Source organism: Anabrus simplex, chromosome X, assembly GCF_040414725.1.
Source record: "Anabrus simplex isolate iqAnaSimp1 chromosome X, ASM4041472v1, whole genome shotgun sequence".
Classification (NCBI taxonomy): Eukaryota; Metazoa; Arthropoda; class Insecta; order Orthoptera; family Tettigoniidae; genus Anabrus; species Anabrus simplex.
Window position 1 is genome coordinate 153,598,269 of NC_090279.1, and position 16,526 is coordinate 153,614,794.

A 16,526-nucleotide genomic window follows, 5' to 3' on the forward strand; every position below is an offset into this window, starting at 1 on the left:
TCAATAATAACATTTTCATTAATATTCTTGTAACTACCTACAGCATCATCAAACTTGGAAAGATCTCACAATAAAGAATTATTGGAGAGGTTACTTGACTCTTCTCTATGAGGTTCCAGTTCATCAGCACTTGATTCATCACTACTACTGTCCGCACACTTTATCTTGATGCATTTGTGTACGGGGTGAGGAGTAAGGAGGGAGCTGTCCCGGTATCGATAGTGCTGCCTGGTGCTGCCAACTGAATGAAAATGAAATCTGAATTGAATCGAGAATATGATCGATCGATATGAAATTTCTAAACCGTTATCATATTAAGCCAACAACTATGTCACATACACATTATATAACATTATAAAACATATCTCTCGATGCGAATCTTGTTCCTAGCATGAATTTTATACTTTGACTTTGATGTGTAAACAACAACCACCGCCGTCTCGATCCTCTTATACTGCCTGCTCTATACCATTAGTTTAACACAGGAAGGCGCGACTACCAACAGTTCTCCAAATCGCCGTAAGAGTGCAGCAGTAGACGCACAATCTTCGCTGTCAGTGTGGGTGTAGCACTGTATTATTGGTGCATGAATGTGTGTGAAAACCTGAGTTATTTTGTATAATGAGTAAACGTGTCTGGTCACTTTCGTTCGTACAAGATATATTTTGAATAGAACTGTGAAATGAATTAATCATGTTATGTTTATAGATATTTCAAAAGTGATTTTAAGGTGTTGGTACTTGTTTCTTTCCGTTCGTGCAAGGTATATTTTTCGTAGAACTGAAACTTCAGATTCTTTCCCCGAAATATTCAACTGTTGTATACCATGTTGCCAATCTCAGCAAGGTTGTTCGCAGCCAGAAAATATACGACTCCATGAAATACAGTCTAGAAGAGAATTGAGAGAAAAGCGGCTGTCGGCTTTATCTAGGCAAGGACCTAATGAAGGAAGTAATTGGATATCCTCAGATTACTCTCGCATCTGTGCCTTTACACCTTATTTCAGAATTTGATGGAGCCTCCGCGGCTCAGGCGGTAGACGCCGGCCTCTCACCGCTGCGTTCTGTGTTTCAAATACCGGTCATTCCATGTGAGATTTGTGCTGGACAAAGCGGAGGCGGGACAGGTTTTTCTCCGGATACTCCGATTTTCCCTGTGATATTTAATTCCAGAAACACTCTTGAATATAATTTCCTTTCATCTGTCATTCATTAATCATTGCCCCGGAGGGGTGCGACAGGCTTCGCCAACCGGCACAATTCCTATCCTCCCTGCTAGATGGGGGCTTCATTCATTCCTTCCTGGCCCGGTCGAATGACTGGAAAGAGGCTGCGGATTTTTTTCCAGAAGGTGATTAAAGCCGTGGTGGACAGTGGATTCCTTGCGATAAAAATTGTGACGGACAACCACTAAACGCCTTCATGTTTAGAAATTTTGGACAACCTCAGATATCCAGACGATAATATTCCAATCAAACTAGAAGCAGGAAATCAAATCCTAGCTTGCGGGTACTAGGTTCGTGTTGTTGAAGAGAGGATGGAGTGTGGCATTTGTGTCAGCAACATCTCACTGCCTAGAGCTTCGACACCTCTAAATGGAACTGATTATACATCAGGACAGAGGAGGAGTTCGATACCCAAAACCTAGTTTTGTTGCTCTGGTGAAGCATCTCCAGGAGTTCGTTTAAACTGATGTGCCCTATTGTCGAAGTCCTTCAAGCGCATGAGCGTAATACGAGGACTTGCGACGTCTTCCCTTTCAGAATACCGGGCGAGTTGGCCGTGCGGTTAGGAGCGCGCAGCTATGAGCTTGCATCCGGGAGATAGTGGGTTCGAACCCCACGGTTTGCACCCCTGAAGTTGGTTTTCCGTGGTTTCCCATTTTCACACCAGGCAAATTCTGGGCTGTACCTTAATTAAGACCACGGCCGCTTCCTTCCCATTCCTAGGCATTTACTATCCCATCATCGCCATAAGACCCATCTGTATCGGTGCGACGTAAAACAAATATTAAAAATCTTTCAGAATGTGTTTTGTTACAGTGTGAGGTCAAAGAACATCAGCAAAATGTTAGTGATATTATCCTAACCAAGTTCGTAAGACCTCTATTATTTGATATTGCGTTGGCAAGAACACAAAAAGTACGGTACCACTCCAAGCCTTCGTCCAGGAAAATCTTTAAATTGTGCATGAAGAGGCCAACTGCGACTTCGTGCAGGTAATATTGCCGATATTTAATATTACTGATGTATTTTACGAGCTTCAGTGAACATATGACCATACTGCATAGTGTTTTGTAGGCTGTCGTCATTAGAATAAGTTTAGACCATTGTGCGTCTATGTCTGCCATCCAGCGGAGAAATTTTGTCGCAGCGTAGTCGCAAAAAGGCTCGCATAGAGCAGGCAGTATAGGAGGATCGAGACGGCGGTGACAACAACAGTACCAGTACGTAAAGTTTACGCCAGATGTCGCACAACGATGCTTAAGCGATTCATAGTTTGTGTTTCAGAGGTTGCCAATATGAATCTCGAAGATCGCCGAGGTCGACCGATTCAGCACTAGTATGTAAATGCACCAAGATAAAGTGTGCGGATAGTACTTAGTCTTCTTTTACCCAAAATAATCTTCAAACACTTGCTAGTCTTCATCACTGGTATTGCCACCAATGTCAATATTATTTAATAGTTTCACAACTTCATATTCACTCATTTTAAACTTGAAGCTGTGCAAGAAGTAAACATGTTTCTGTTGTTGATCAACATTCTATGAGAGTAACGTCATGTCAGCTGTCAACTGTTTTAGAGCTACCAACCACTGCACAATTAACACAACAGCCATAGTCTTATCATGTACGGTATCTGTAGACACTGGAAACATTTTCTGTCATTCTTCATCATGTACAGTATTATTAATGATAATTTAATTATTAGATTTAAAGGAAAATACTGAATGGCAGAAAGAGAACTGCAATTTGGTAATGATCATCGGCATTTATAACTCTCAAACGAAAAGGGATGTATTGTCGTGGCAGGCATTATTTTAATCAGAAAACCTTTCTCTTTCATACAACGCTCTTCCAAGTTCCCTAATATGCCACTAGAATTCAGGAGAGGCTATTTTGTGAAGCAATGGATACGCAGCAGCGAGATTTAGAAAAGGGACATCTTGTCGGGCCAATGTTACTACCCCTTAACGACAAGAGGTCCCCTTTCAGAAGGCTTACATAGATTGCTTTTAATATTATTATCAAGTTTGTTTTGGTTCCAATCACTTTTAAAATCAATATCACCTGGTAGAAAAGGAAACTATTATAATCCACGAAAATCCAAATATTTATATTTTCAACCTCAACCACTTAATTGTTATTTATCATCGCGACTGCTGATGTAGAAATTTTTTCAGAAAGAGTAATTTTGTATTACTGCTGTAGAAAATAGCGTTCACTACAGTTTGTCTAATATTTTTATTCGCATTTTAATCTTCACGTTCCCTCAAATAATTTATTTTGTACAAAAATATAGCTACGATCAGACTTGAACCCACGTCGTCGAGGTTCGAAGACAAGTACGGTGATCACTCGGCCACCGCTCCGATTGATTATGTTGTAACTCTCCAGGTATATATACGCGGCCATCCTGACCAAAGCGCTTCTTGGTGAGGAGTAAGGAGGGAGCTCTCCCGTTTCCGGTAATACTGCCAACTGAATGGAAATGAAATCTGAATTGAATCGATAGTGTGATCGATTGATATGTATTTTCGAAACCTTTATTACCTTAAGCCAACAACTGTGTCACACACACATTATATAACATGTCTCTATGCAAATCTTGATCCTAGCATGAATTCTATGTTTTGACTTTGCTGTGCGCCGCCGTCTCGATCCTCCTATACTGCCCGCTCTATGCGAGGCTTTTTGCGAATAGCCTGCGACAAAATTTCTCCGCTAGATGGCAGGCATATACGCACAATGTTCCAAACTTATTCTAATGACGACAGCCTACAAAATACTATGCAGTATGGTCATATGTTCACTTAAGCTCATAAATTACATAAATAATATTAAATATCGACAGTATTGCCTGTATGAAGTCGCAGTTGGTCTCTTCATGTCACAATTTAAAGATTTAAAGATTTTCCTGGTCGAAAGCTCGGAGTGGTACCGTACTTTTTGTGTTCTTGCCAACGCAATATCAGTTAATAGAGGTCTTACGAACTTGGTTAAGGTAATATCATTAAGAGTTTGCTGATGTCTTTGACCTCACACTGAACAGGTCCTCGTATTACGCTCGTGCGTTTGAAGGACTTTAACAATAGAGCACAGCAGCTTAAACGAACTCCTGCAGATGCTTCACCAGAGTAACAAAACAAGGTTTTGGGTATCAAACTCCTCCTCTGTCCTGATGCATAATCAGTTCCATTCAGCGGTGTCGAAGCTCTAGGCAGTTAGATGTTGCTGACGCAAATGTCTCACTCCATCCTCTCTTCAACAACACGAACCAAGTACCCGCAAATTAGGATTTGATTTTCTGTTTCTAGTTTGATTGGAATATTGTCTGGATATTTGAGGTTGTCCAAAATGTCTAAACATGAAGACGTTTGTGTTGTGAATGTCCGTCACAATTCTTATCACAAGGAATCCACTATTCTCCACGGCTTTAATCACCTTCTGGAAAAAATCTCTGCAGCCTCTTTCCAGTCATTCGACCGGGTCAGGAATGGAATGAATGAAGCCGCCATCTAGCGGCGAGGATATGAATTGTGCCTGCTGCCAAAGCCTGTCGCTCTCCTCTGGGGCAATGATTAATGAATCAGAGATGAAATGAAATTATATTCAAGAGTGTTGCTGGAATGAAACATGACAGGAAAAACCGGAGTACCCGGTGAAAACCTGTCCCGCCTCAGCTTTGTCCAGCACAATTCTCGCATGTAGTGACCAGGATTTGAACATGGAACCCAGTTGTGAGAGGCCGGCGCACTGCCTCCTGAGCCACGGAGGCTCCATCACCTTCTGAAATAAGGTGTAAAGGCACAGATGCGAGAGTAATCTCAGGATATCCAATTACTTCCTTTATTAGGTCCTTGCCTAGATAAAGTCGACAGCCGCTTTTATCTTAATTCCCTTCTAGACGGTATTTCATGGAGTCGTATCTTTTCTGGCTGCGAACCACCTTGCCGAGATTGGCAAAATGGTGCACAACAGTTGCATATTTCGGGGAAAGTATCTGACGTTTGAGTTCTACAAAAAAATATACATTGCAGGAACGGAAAGAAACCATCACACCTTAAAATCACTTTTGAAATATCTATAAGCATTACATGATTAATTCATTTCATAGTTCTATACTGCCCCTTTCTTACCTGGCTACTCAGTCGCAGACCGTTCGTTTTCTGGCTATGCAAAAAAATTTTAAGGGCAGGGTTAGCTTAAGGACTAGCGGCTATAAAAATAAACACTAAAATAAGTTTTTAACATTTATTAAAACTAGCACTCTTCACAAACTCAAATTTTAACAAAATCCTGTATTATATTTTTGTTTCTTCTCAGCCGGTTTCTATGAAAATTCGGAATCTCTTCCCCAAATCAACGAATATGAATATCTGTAATTATATAGATTAATATTACCCTACATTGACTGAATAAATTAGTAATAAATTAAATTTTATGAGAAGGCCTTCTCTGATTAAATCAGATTATTTTAAAAATTAAATAAATACTTCTTCGACTCAATAATTGACAATAATAGGATTAATTCTTTCTCTCATTAATGAAAAATATCAAAATAAAATTCTCCTGTCGAAATTCTTTTCACAATATTTTTTTAAATCTTAAATTCATTAATTAGAATATTTCTACAATTATCATCATAAGATCCTTCCTAAAATTTACATTAATTGGACGCAGCGTCTTTCATTAATATCACCTACGTTGAAAAATTTTAACTATGTAAAGGTTACAATTACTAACTTCGTGAATTCCATCCATGGGCATAACCCTGCTTAATCACTTTCTTCTGATACATCAAGTCCTATTCTATCTTATTTTGAAATAAAATTTACTAAAGATTCACATCTCCGTAAGATATAATCGACACAAATAATACAAAATCGATCAGAACACACGCAGTGGATAAGAGATCAAGTCAAATGTCGTCAAGGAAAATATCACAATTCATAAAATATTGATAAATCAAACACACCACACTCACACTAGGGTACACGGGAATATTAAATAATACGAATACTAGTCCTTGATTATTATTTTTAAATGTTAATCTAAATCACGGAAGATTTCAGATGACGGTATTGGCTAAAGAAATACCATTGCGACGAATTGGACTGTGATGACGTCAGGATTATCACTTCAATAATGAAATTAAATTCAACAACGATGTTCAAGAGAATGTTAGAGATAAATATAATCCGAAAATATTATATAGCACGCCCTTATCGCAGGTTGAAATAAATATTCGCGTATATGGTCCATGAGTTGCAACATTATTATTATCAGGGGCGTATTCTCCTTGAATGCAAGGCATTCATTGCATGCGTTATGATAACACAAAGAACTGTCTGATGTACGATTTTAGGTTGTTTCAAGTCAAATATTAACGATTTCATCTCTCAGAAGTTCAAAAGGTCCGCGCAACTGTACTAGTTCCGTTGCTCGACTACGTGTGGTGCTGGTGTAGACTCGCCGTCTACTCCTCTCTAGGAAGAAAGAGACAGCAAATGGAGGAGTTAAGGATGTAAGGCATTCAATCTTAAAATTGCATCCGGTGGCAGACGTAGTTCTAAAACCCTCCGAACGATGTCGCTGCAATTGAAACTTGGTCAGAATTTGTCACCCCATACCCGTGCTACCCTCTGCCATCTGTTAGCAACTTGGAGAAAGTTACAGCGAACGGGACCCACAGATTACCTCCCAGCGAAAACCCAACGTGACGAAACTGACCAATGCCACTGAGGTGACTTACCTCCAGTGCTTCAGTTGTGGCTAAATAGTGAATTAATTCATTGTGTGTTTTGCTGATTAGTGAGTTCATTCTGTGTGTGCTGTTCCTGTGCTATTCGTCGTTTTCGGTGTTTTATTATATTTTGCGCACATGTGGTATTAACGATGGATAAGTCTAAAACGGATATAATTGTAAATCAGTTTGAAAAGCCATTTACTGGCCGTTCGTTTGATGAAAAGATTCAAATAGTTAAAGCCGGGAGACCTCTACCTTCCCTCGTAAATTTCTTCTTTACCGGGCGAGTTGGCCGTGCGTGTAGAGGCGCGCGGCTGTGAGCTTGCATCCGGGAGATAGTAGGTTCGAATCCCACTATCGGCAGCCCTGAAGATGGTTTTCCGTGGTTTACCATTTTCACACCAGGCAAATGCTGGGGCTGTACCTTAATTAAGGCCACGGCGCTTCCTTCCAACTTCTAGGCCTTTCATATCCCATCGTCGCCATAAGACATATCTGTGTCGGTGCGACGTAAAGCCCGTAGCAAAAAAAAATTCTTCTCCTTCTTCTTCTTAATCTGCTTAACCTCCAGGGTTGGCTTTTCCCTCGGACTCAGCGAGGGATCCCACTTCTACCGCCTCAAGGGCAGTGTCGTGGAGCTTCAGACTCTGCGTCGGGGATACAACTGGAGAGGATGACCAGTACCTTGCCCAGGCGGCCTCACCTGCTATGCTGAACAGGGGGATGGGAATATTGGAAGGGATAGAGAAGGAAGAGGGAAGGAAGCGGCCGTGGCCTGAAGTTAGATACCATCCCGGCATTTGCCTGGAGAAGTGGGAAACCATGGAAAACCACTTCCAGGATGGCTGAGGTGGGAATCGAACCCACCTCTACTCAGTTGACCTCCCGAGGCTGAGTGGACCCCGTTCCAGCCCTCGTACCACTTTTCAAATTTCGTGGCAGAGCCGGGAATCGAATCCGGACCTCCGGGGGTGGCAGCTAATGACATTAACCACTACACCACAGAGGCGGACCCTCGTAAATTTAAAAACAGAAAACAAGAATTGTGTACGCACGTTCAATCCAGAAACGTACAGTAAAACTGTTTGGCTCGAGTTCACCTACATGTAATTAGGGTGAGTAGAATTGAAATTTACTTAATACATTGTGTTAACTGCATGGTTACTAGTTGCATGCCTCAGTGGAGATCCCAGGATACGCCACTGATTATTATGCTTCTAATATCATGGCTATCAATTAACATGTGCTCCAGTTGAAGAAATTATGTTTAGTAACATATTCTCTTCTCATTAGACTCAACTAATGGATCCATAAATACAACACCTAATAATTGATCCATCTCACAAGTCCACAAATATCACAAGTATAACAACTGTAACAAGTACAGTAAATTCAACAATGCAAAATCACAGTAAACGCAGAAAAAATGCAGCAAATGATCCGTCAGGATTCGGCCGTATTCCAGGCTCACATCTGCTTAATTAGAGCACATATTAACGTCATATAAGAGCAAACAAAATTTACACTCATGACCTTATTTTATCTTTTAACACGAGATGAAGTTACGTTATTATTATTATTATTATTATTATTATTATTATTATTATTATTATTACTATTATTATTATTATTATTATTATTATTATTATTATTATTATTATTATTATTATTATTATTATCCTTGCGTGGTCACATATCCGCGTATGCTAAAGCTTGATGAAATTATTTGATGACTCTAACATGTTTGAAATCCCTCAAATATCGCAATATCGTCGAGGAAAATATGACGTAAAGAAACATACTAATATTCTGTCCCACATGATTTTAAATAAATTATTATTTAATTTCAAATTAATTCATAATTATCGGACAGATCTGTTATTTTTAATATACTCCTGTACTACTGAATTGGGACAGTAAGAATACATTTCGAAGACATACACACAGCACTGACTATCTAATAGAGTCCAGTACATACTCACACACAATATCAAACTACCTCGCACCCGGGAAAGAAGAAATGAAATGTCTAACTACTGCAACACTAACAGAAATCTAAGCAAATGAATAAGGAAGAGTAATGTCTATATTTTAGGTACACAGATTTACAGATTTAATTTTAATTAATATGGTACTTAAGTGAATTTTGAAGCTGGATTTTGACCGATGACCTTAGACATGGGACAGGTCACCCACCATCGAACTCCGTCCCCCTCATGTCCGAAGTTGCCTCACATTTTAGCACATCAGAGCAGCTGCGAGGACGAACATGAAATTACAGCGGACTTCCTTTGGCTGGTGTGCTGGCATCCTGAAATTATTTCGAGCTCCACAGAGGCTTCCTCTTCTGTTTTTTTCAGTAAAGAATAAGCTGAAACTAACAAACAAGTCTTAAAACGTGTCCAAAACACAGATGCGATGAAAAATGTTATGAATTAATACGTATCTTTTCTGATGGCCTTCTAAATTCGTAGATCAAACTTTTATCGGACAGTAGCACGAAATGTTCATTGCAAATTAAATGTAGCGAAAGACAGGTATGCTACGAAACAAGTTGTGTACTTATTAAAAATGTTACTTAATTCCACAGACTTGATACGTTTATACCAGCGATATTTGAAAACCACATTAGAAAAATACAGTATAAGCATAAATAACAATGTCGATTGCTACACCCAGTGTCGAAATGTGATTTCCCGACAACCAGGATAAATTGTTATTTCATTATTATGTGGCATAATTCATTCGTGACAACCAATAAGACATTTCACTGTATACAAAAGAAAATAGTAAACATTGCACGTTCGAATTTTCCCCACTTATATACGGAAGACTCACTCTAGTGAGTGCGCCCACCACATTCTGGTGACGTCATCGGAACCGGTTCCTCGTATAGTACGCGCACCTTTTCTTGAGCCCGGATCTCCATAGTAACGAATGGGAACCAGGGCTCAAGAAAAGGTGCGCGTACTGTATACGACATTGAGTACGACCAGCGGAGTCGTAGGAACCGATTCTCGCGATTCCAGGCGTCATTCGCGCACATCACTGCAAAGAAGTATCACTAAAATTTCGCGAGTAATAATTAACCCGCAAAGTGGTGACTGGACGTAGCGTTTTATTACGATGTCCAAAAATGAATCAAGAAGAAGAAGAAGAATGCGATCCTTGTATACCTGCTGCACTACGATGTTCCAAGTGTGAATCGCAGCTGTTAAGCCCCATTCAAAATGCAAACGCAACGCAAACGCCCTGGGCTATTTAAAAATGTGGCGCCCCTTCTTCGGAACATCACTTAAGACTAGCATACTGAAGTCGTTATAGAACTACTTCCACTTAAATTAATGAATAGGGAAGTGCTGAAATAGATTACAATTTTCCTCTATTTTTCATGTTAATATTTCACAATGCCAAAACATATTTTACATTTGTCTAATCATCACTATCAAATCGACATACAAAACAGAACATACTACGATCTCATTCCCGTTATCTTATTGGCATTACATGAATTTAAAATGTGAAATTTAAAACTAAGCCAAAATGTAAAAAGCTAGCACAAGTGGTATTATGAGATAACGAAGGACATTGGACATTCCTGCCTGCAGTAAAGTATCGATTGTTCGAATGTCGATCAATAGAAATATCGGCTAACAGAAAGTGTCCCAGTCAGCAAATTAAAATATCTGCGTTATGTATATCCGCAAGTGCTGTGACAAAGTAACGTTTTCTCTTTCCTACGTCAGCAGCCTCGCATCCAAAAATACAGAAATATCGTAAAAATATATTATAATTGTAATCTAGGTCCATTTCAGCCAATTGTAACACTTTTCATCCAAAGCTTACCTATTTTTTACTCCACCGCCGTCTCGATCCTCCTATACTGCCTGTTCTATGCAAGCCTTTTTGCGACTACGCTGCGACAAAATTTCTCCGCTAGATGGCAGACATAGACGCACAATGTTCTAAACTTATTCTAATGACGACAGCCTACAAAACACTATGCAGTATGGTCGTATGTTCACTGAAGCTCATAAATTACATCAGTAATATTAAATATCAGCAATATTACCTGTATGAAGTCGCAGTTGGCCTCTTAATGCACAATTTAAAGATTTTCCTGGAGGAAGACTTGGAGTGGTACCGTACTGTTTGTGTTCTTGTCAACGCAATATCAAAAAATAGAGGTCTTACGAATTTGGTTAGGATAATATCACTAACAGTTTGCTGATGTTCTTTGACCTCAAACTGGAACAAAACACATTCTGAAAGGTTTTTTTCATTATTTTTTTTTGCTATTTCTTTTACGTCGCACCGACACAGATAGGTCTTATGGCGACGATGGGATAGGAATGGGAAGGAATCGGCCGTGGCCTTAATTAAGGTACAGCCCCAGCATTTTCCTGGTATAAAAATGGGAAACCACGGAAAACCATCTTCAGGGCTGCCGACAGTGGGATTCGAACCCACTATCTCCCCGATGCAAGCTCACAACTGCGCGCACCTAACCGCACAGTCAACTCGCCCGGTATTCTGAAAGGGAATACGTCGCAAGTTCTCGTATTACACTCGTACGTTTGAGGACTTCGACAATAGGGCTCAGCAGCTTAAACTCCTGCAGGTGCTTCACCAGAGCAACAAAACAAGGTTTTGGGTATCGAACTCCTCTGTCCTGATGTATAATCAGTTCCATTTAGCGATGTCGAAGCTCTAGGCAGTGAGATGTTACTGACACAAATGTCACACTTCATCCTCTCTTCAACAACACGAACCTAGTACCTGCAAATTAGGATTTGATTTCCGGTTTCTAGTTTGATTGGAATATTATCGTCTGGATATCTGAACATGAACACGTTTGCTTTGTGATTGTCCGTCACAATTCTTATCACAAGGAATCCACTATCCTCCACGACTTTAATCACCTTCTGGAAAAAATCCGCAGCCTGTTTCCAGTCATTCGACCGGGTCAGGAATGGAACGAATGAAGCCCCATCTAGCAGCGAGGATAGTAATTGTGCCGGCTGCCGAGGGCTGTCGCATTCCTCCGGGGCAGTTATTAATGAATGACAAATGAAATGATATTCGAGAGTGTTGCTGGAATGAAATATGACGGAAAACCGGAGTATCCGAAGAAAAACCTGTCCCGCCTCCGCTTTGTCCAGCACAAATCTCACATGGAGTGACCGGGATTTGGACCACAGAACCCAGCGGTGAGAGGCCAGCGCGCTGCCGCCTGAGCCGTGGAGGCTCCATCACCTTCTGAAATAAGGTGTAAAGTCACAGATGCGAGAGTAATCTGAGGATATCCAATTACTTCCTTTATTAGGTCCTTGCCTAGATAAAGCCGACAGCCACTTTTCTCTTAATTCCCTTCTAGACGGTATTTCATGGAGTCGTATATTTTCTGGCTGCGAACCACCTTGCCGAGATTGGCAAAATGGTACACAACAGTTGAATATTTCGGTGAAAGAATCTGAAATTCCAGTTCTACGAAAAATATACCTTGCACGAACGGAAAGAAACAAGTAGCAACACCTTAAAATCACTTTTGAAATATCTATAAGCATAACATGATTAATTCATTTCACAGTTCTGTAAAAAATATCTCTTGTACGAACGAAAGTGTCCAGACACGTTTACCCATTGTACGAAATAACTCAGGTTTTCACTCACATTCATGCTCCAATAACACAGTGCTACACCCACACTGACAGCGAAGATTATGCGTCTACTACTGCACTCTTACGGCGACTTGGAGAAATATTGGTAGTCGCGCCTTCCTGTGTTAAACTAGTGGCATAGAGAAGGCAGCAAATACAGTAGAGACAATACACGACACTTACGGATTTCGCCTTGCTAAAATGGGAGACAATTCGACGGTGGCGCTCCTAGTGACTTGACCTGTACAAATCGCGCTAAATTCAAATATCAATGGAAATGTATATACGGAAATGGATAAATAAATTACGTCTAGAAAGAAAGTGGTATTGAGATATTAACTTCGAAGTTGCTAAAGCAATTCTGGATAAATGAATGAAGAATTATTTAAAAGGTTATTATTGAAAGACTGAAATTAGACATATAAACTAGGTGTGAAATGGACTGCTGTGAAATGGCTTGATCTTTCATTTATGCATTACTTTTTTAGCTTTAGCATACCTGCCTGAAATCTTACGATTGGATTTGTCTTTTTTCCTCATTTAAAAACATTGTATCATCACATTAAGACATTTGTCAATAAAAATATCGGCACATTCCTTACACATATGATGCAATGAATTAACATTTAATAGCCGGACAATTTTCCTCTTAACATGAAGCCTACTAACAGAAAGAAAATCTATAAAATCCCGGCTTTAATCTGAGAAGAAAGATAAAAGAAAGACAAGTTTGAAAATGTTGTTGATAGTGATGCTTTGAGGAATATTTACGTACAATTAGAGTAAAAATGTAACATACCGGTACCCTTGGCTGTATAGTCGAGGATTTTTAAAGTCGCTGGCCTGGAAATGATCTGAACAGATCTTATAATTCTTATACAAGCGTAACGTCCCTTCTTTCTTGTACACTTTATCCAAATCGCTTCTGTGACATTTCAAAACCCACAGATCACACCTACAACAACACATCGGTATTGAAGGTTAACTGCTGCACTATACAATAAAATATGCGTATTATATTTTAAGCCCGTTAAAACATGGGTCGAGCAGGTCAGAAGATTATGAAGTACTATAAAAATCTCTGTCACTGGAAGAATATATATGCAAACACAATATTACTTACATGTTCTTGTCACGAGGGAACCTGATAAAAAAAGCGCGCATTTTTCTCTACTTCGTAATTACTGCAGCCAAACACAGCACATACCTTTCCCCTCATGTTGAGAGGAGATATCAAGGAATGACACACGCTACTATTTAATTATGTCAACTCACTGAAAACGCATAAATAACACCAAAAACTTCACACACAAATACATGTGCTCTTATGACAGAATCAGTACCGTTCAGGTCTATCCGCTAGTGAGCTCCAATAGCAGTCCCTCGATATCTCGCTCAGTGTCGCGTATTGTCTCTACTGTGTTTGAAGGCAGTATAAGAAGATCGAGACGGCCGTGTTTTACTCCGACGTAATTAACAATACTGACGTTGCCGTCAGTGGCGCATGAATCTTCGCTTGTGGCAGGTATTGAAATGAAATGAAATGAAATGAAATGAATGATTGTAGAGTTCGCAGTGACGTCTAAGGGAACACAGGTCATTTTCTGTTTTTCCGATACATTTAAAATAGACTAGTTAAAGATGGTGTTGGCGGATCAAGATTAGTTCAAGAATTTGGAGCTGGAAGGACACAGTAACGAACATTTAAATGAAGAGTGATAACTATTCGAAAATTATAAGTGCATTTGACAATAAGGACGGAAGCTTGAAACATAAAAATTTTGAAAGTGTTCAGTATCACTGCATTGCTCTTATGGCGTAGGAGCAGACTTTTTCGCAAATGATCGGCTACCCGAAAACTCACTTATCTGATGGTTCCCATTCCCGAATTCTTTCGGATAATTGATGCTGTACTGAACTGACCTAATTGGTAGTTGAATAACTTTTACATTAAAAATGTGTTTTTCCTTGCCTTCAGATTTGCATACGACTGTAAAACATCATCAAATGACAACTCATTTGTTATGTCATGTTCTAAAGACATGATAGTCAAACCGTCCAGTCTTGGTTGAAGCATGGTTGGCCGTAATTTTGTTTTGATTAGTGCCAGTTTAGAGAAAGAATGCTCTGCTTCGCAATTGGTTATTGAAATTACCAAATACAATTTCAATGCCACAAATACATTTGGAAATACGCTAATCAAATCATTTTGGTATATGTGTTTAGCTATCTCCTAGCAAGCAACTACATCTACCCTTTTAACGAAATCATAAAAATGTGTAATTTCCAGTTTCAAAGATTCATCAAGCCTTACAGTCTACTAGAAACTGGAACAATGACTGAAATATTTTGTAAGACTGAAGACGATTATTAATTTCACTACATAAACGATCAATTATCAACAAAAATGTTTCTACTTCAAATTCTTTTCTTCCTTTCAAAGTAGTTTCGTTAAGGGCATTACCATCAGCATCTCTTATTTGATTGTCTTTCAAATGTGTGCTCAAAACCTGTGGGATATTTTTCACATAACCTTTTAGCTTCCTCTTCATATTTTTCAAAATTACCTCTTTCATTAGCTGTGAATGTAACCAGAGACTCCAGAAGTTTACAACCTGTTAACAAGTCTAGTGTGGGTTTCTGTATACTCACACTAACTTTATCAAATCTTTCCAAAAATTTCATGCCAAAAGGCACACATAAAAGTCGATTCAAATTTCATGAACTTATTTTTCGGTGATTTTGCTTCTCTCCGGCAGTCATGTTTTTCTTCAGCATTCTCACATATAGTATCTAATACACACAAAATATTTGCATAGTTTATACGCAAGGATTTTACTGCTTCATAATGACAACACCATCTGGTTTGACTCAAACTCTTCAGGTGAAGAAGTTTGTAAAGTGCGGATCCAAATTTCTCGACAACATAGCCTATTTACGAGGAGAGCTTGAGAAATAAGCGTACAGTCGTTGAAGGTAGGCGAAAAACTTCAAAGCTTCACGATAGGATTCAACAGCACTTACTCCGACTAAATTTAATGAGTGTCCTGCACAAGGCACGAACGGGGCAAATTTATTTTCCTTCTTTAGTTGTTCCTGAAACCCACTGTACTGGCCATACATATTCGCCGCATTATTACAAGAAAGACCTCTACATTGGCTCAAAAGTATGCTTTTGCTATCTAAAAATGATTTTACTTCATTAAACAATGAGTTTCTTGTGTGGCTTTCTATAGCCTTAAAACAAAGGAACCTTTCTCTAACTTCCACAAAATGCAGATATACAATTGACAATTGGTCTACATGAGCACAATCCGGGGAAGAGTCTACTATCAGTGAATAGTAATTTGATTCTTTTATTTCACTTAGGATTGTATTCAACATCTTTTCCTCCATTAAATGAATCAGTTCTTCGGCAATTGTTTTTGATAAATACGAAGGCTTCCCTTTCCTTCATTACCGTGTTTTGAAATGTGCTCCTTCAGAAAAGGGTCAAACTGGGAAATTAGTTCAAGGATTCCTAAGTAATTCCCATTATTATACACTCCAAAAATCTCATTTTCTCCACGATAGTCCTCGCACACAAATTTTTTTTATGACTGCCACAATTAGTTTCAACGCCTCGCCCCATCTAATCTTATCTGTTTAACTAACTGACTATCAACTCGTGAGGAAAGTTTCTTCAGATACAGCCAAGAATTAATTGCATTCCTATGTTCTATACTGTTTTCATGGCTACTGACAGCTTCGGCTGCTTTTTCCAGTTACAAAAACCACGTGAAGAAAATGCAGAGTTCATCTTGTCATTTGACAATAATTTGCAATGGTAATAAAACACTCTTCCAGCAGATGGCGAATTTACAAGCCAACAGATTCTCCATTTTTGAGTTTACGCATA

At 39.2% G+C, this 16,526-nt stretch overlaps 1 protein-coding gene across 1 annotated transcript in view; it reads left to right on the forward strand.

Annotated features, from left to right (window-relative positions):
• LOC136886729 (uncharacterized) overlaps positions 1–14,700 on the forward strand; it is a 111,101-nt gene extending 96,401 nt beyond the window's left edge. Inside the window, exon 6 of the mRNA XM_067159533.2 lies at positions 14,607–14,700. Within this exon, the coding sequence (XP_067015634.2) occupies positions 14,607–14,700 (94 nt within the window). The remainder of the gene's footprint in view (positions 1–14,606) is intronic.
• The last annotated feature ends 1,826 nt before the right edge of the window (positions 14,701–16,526 follow it).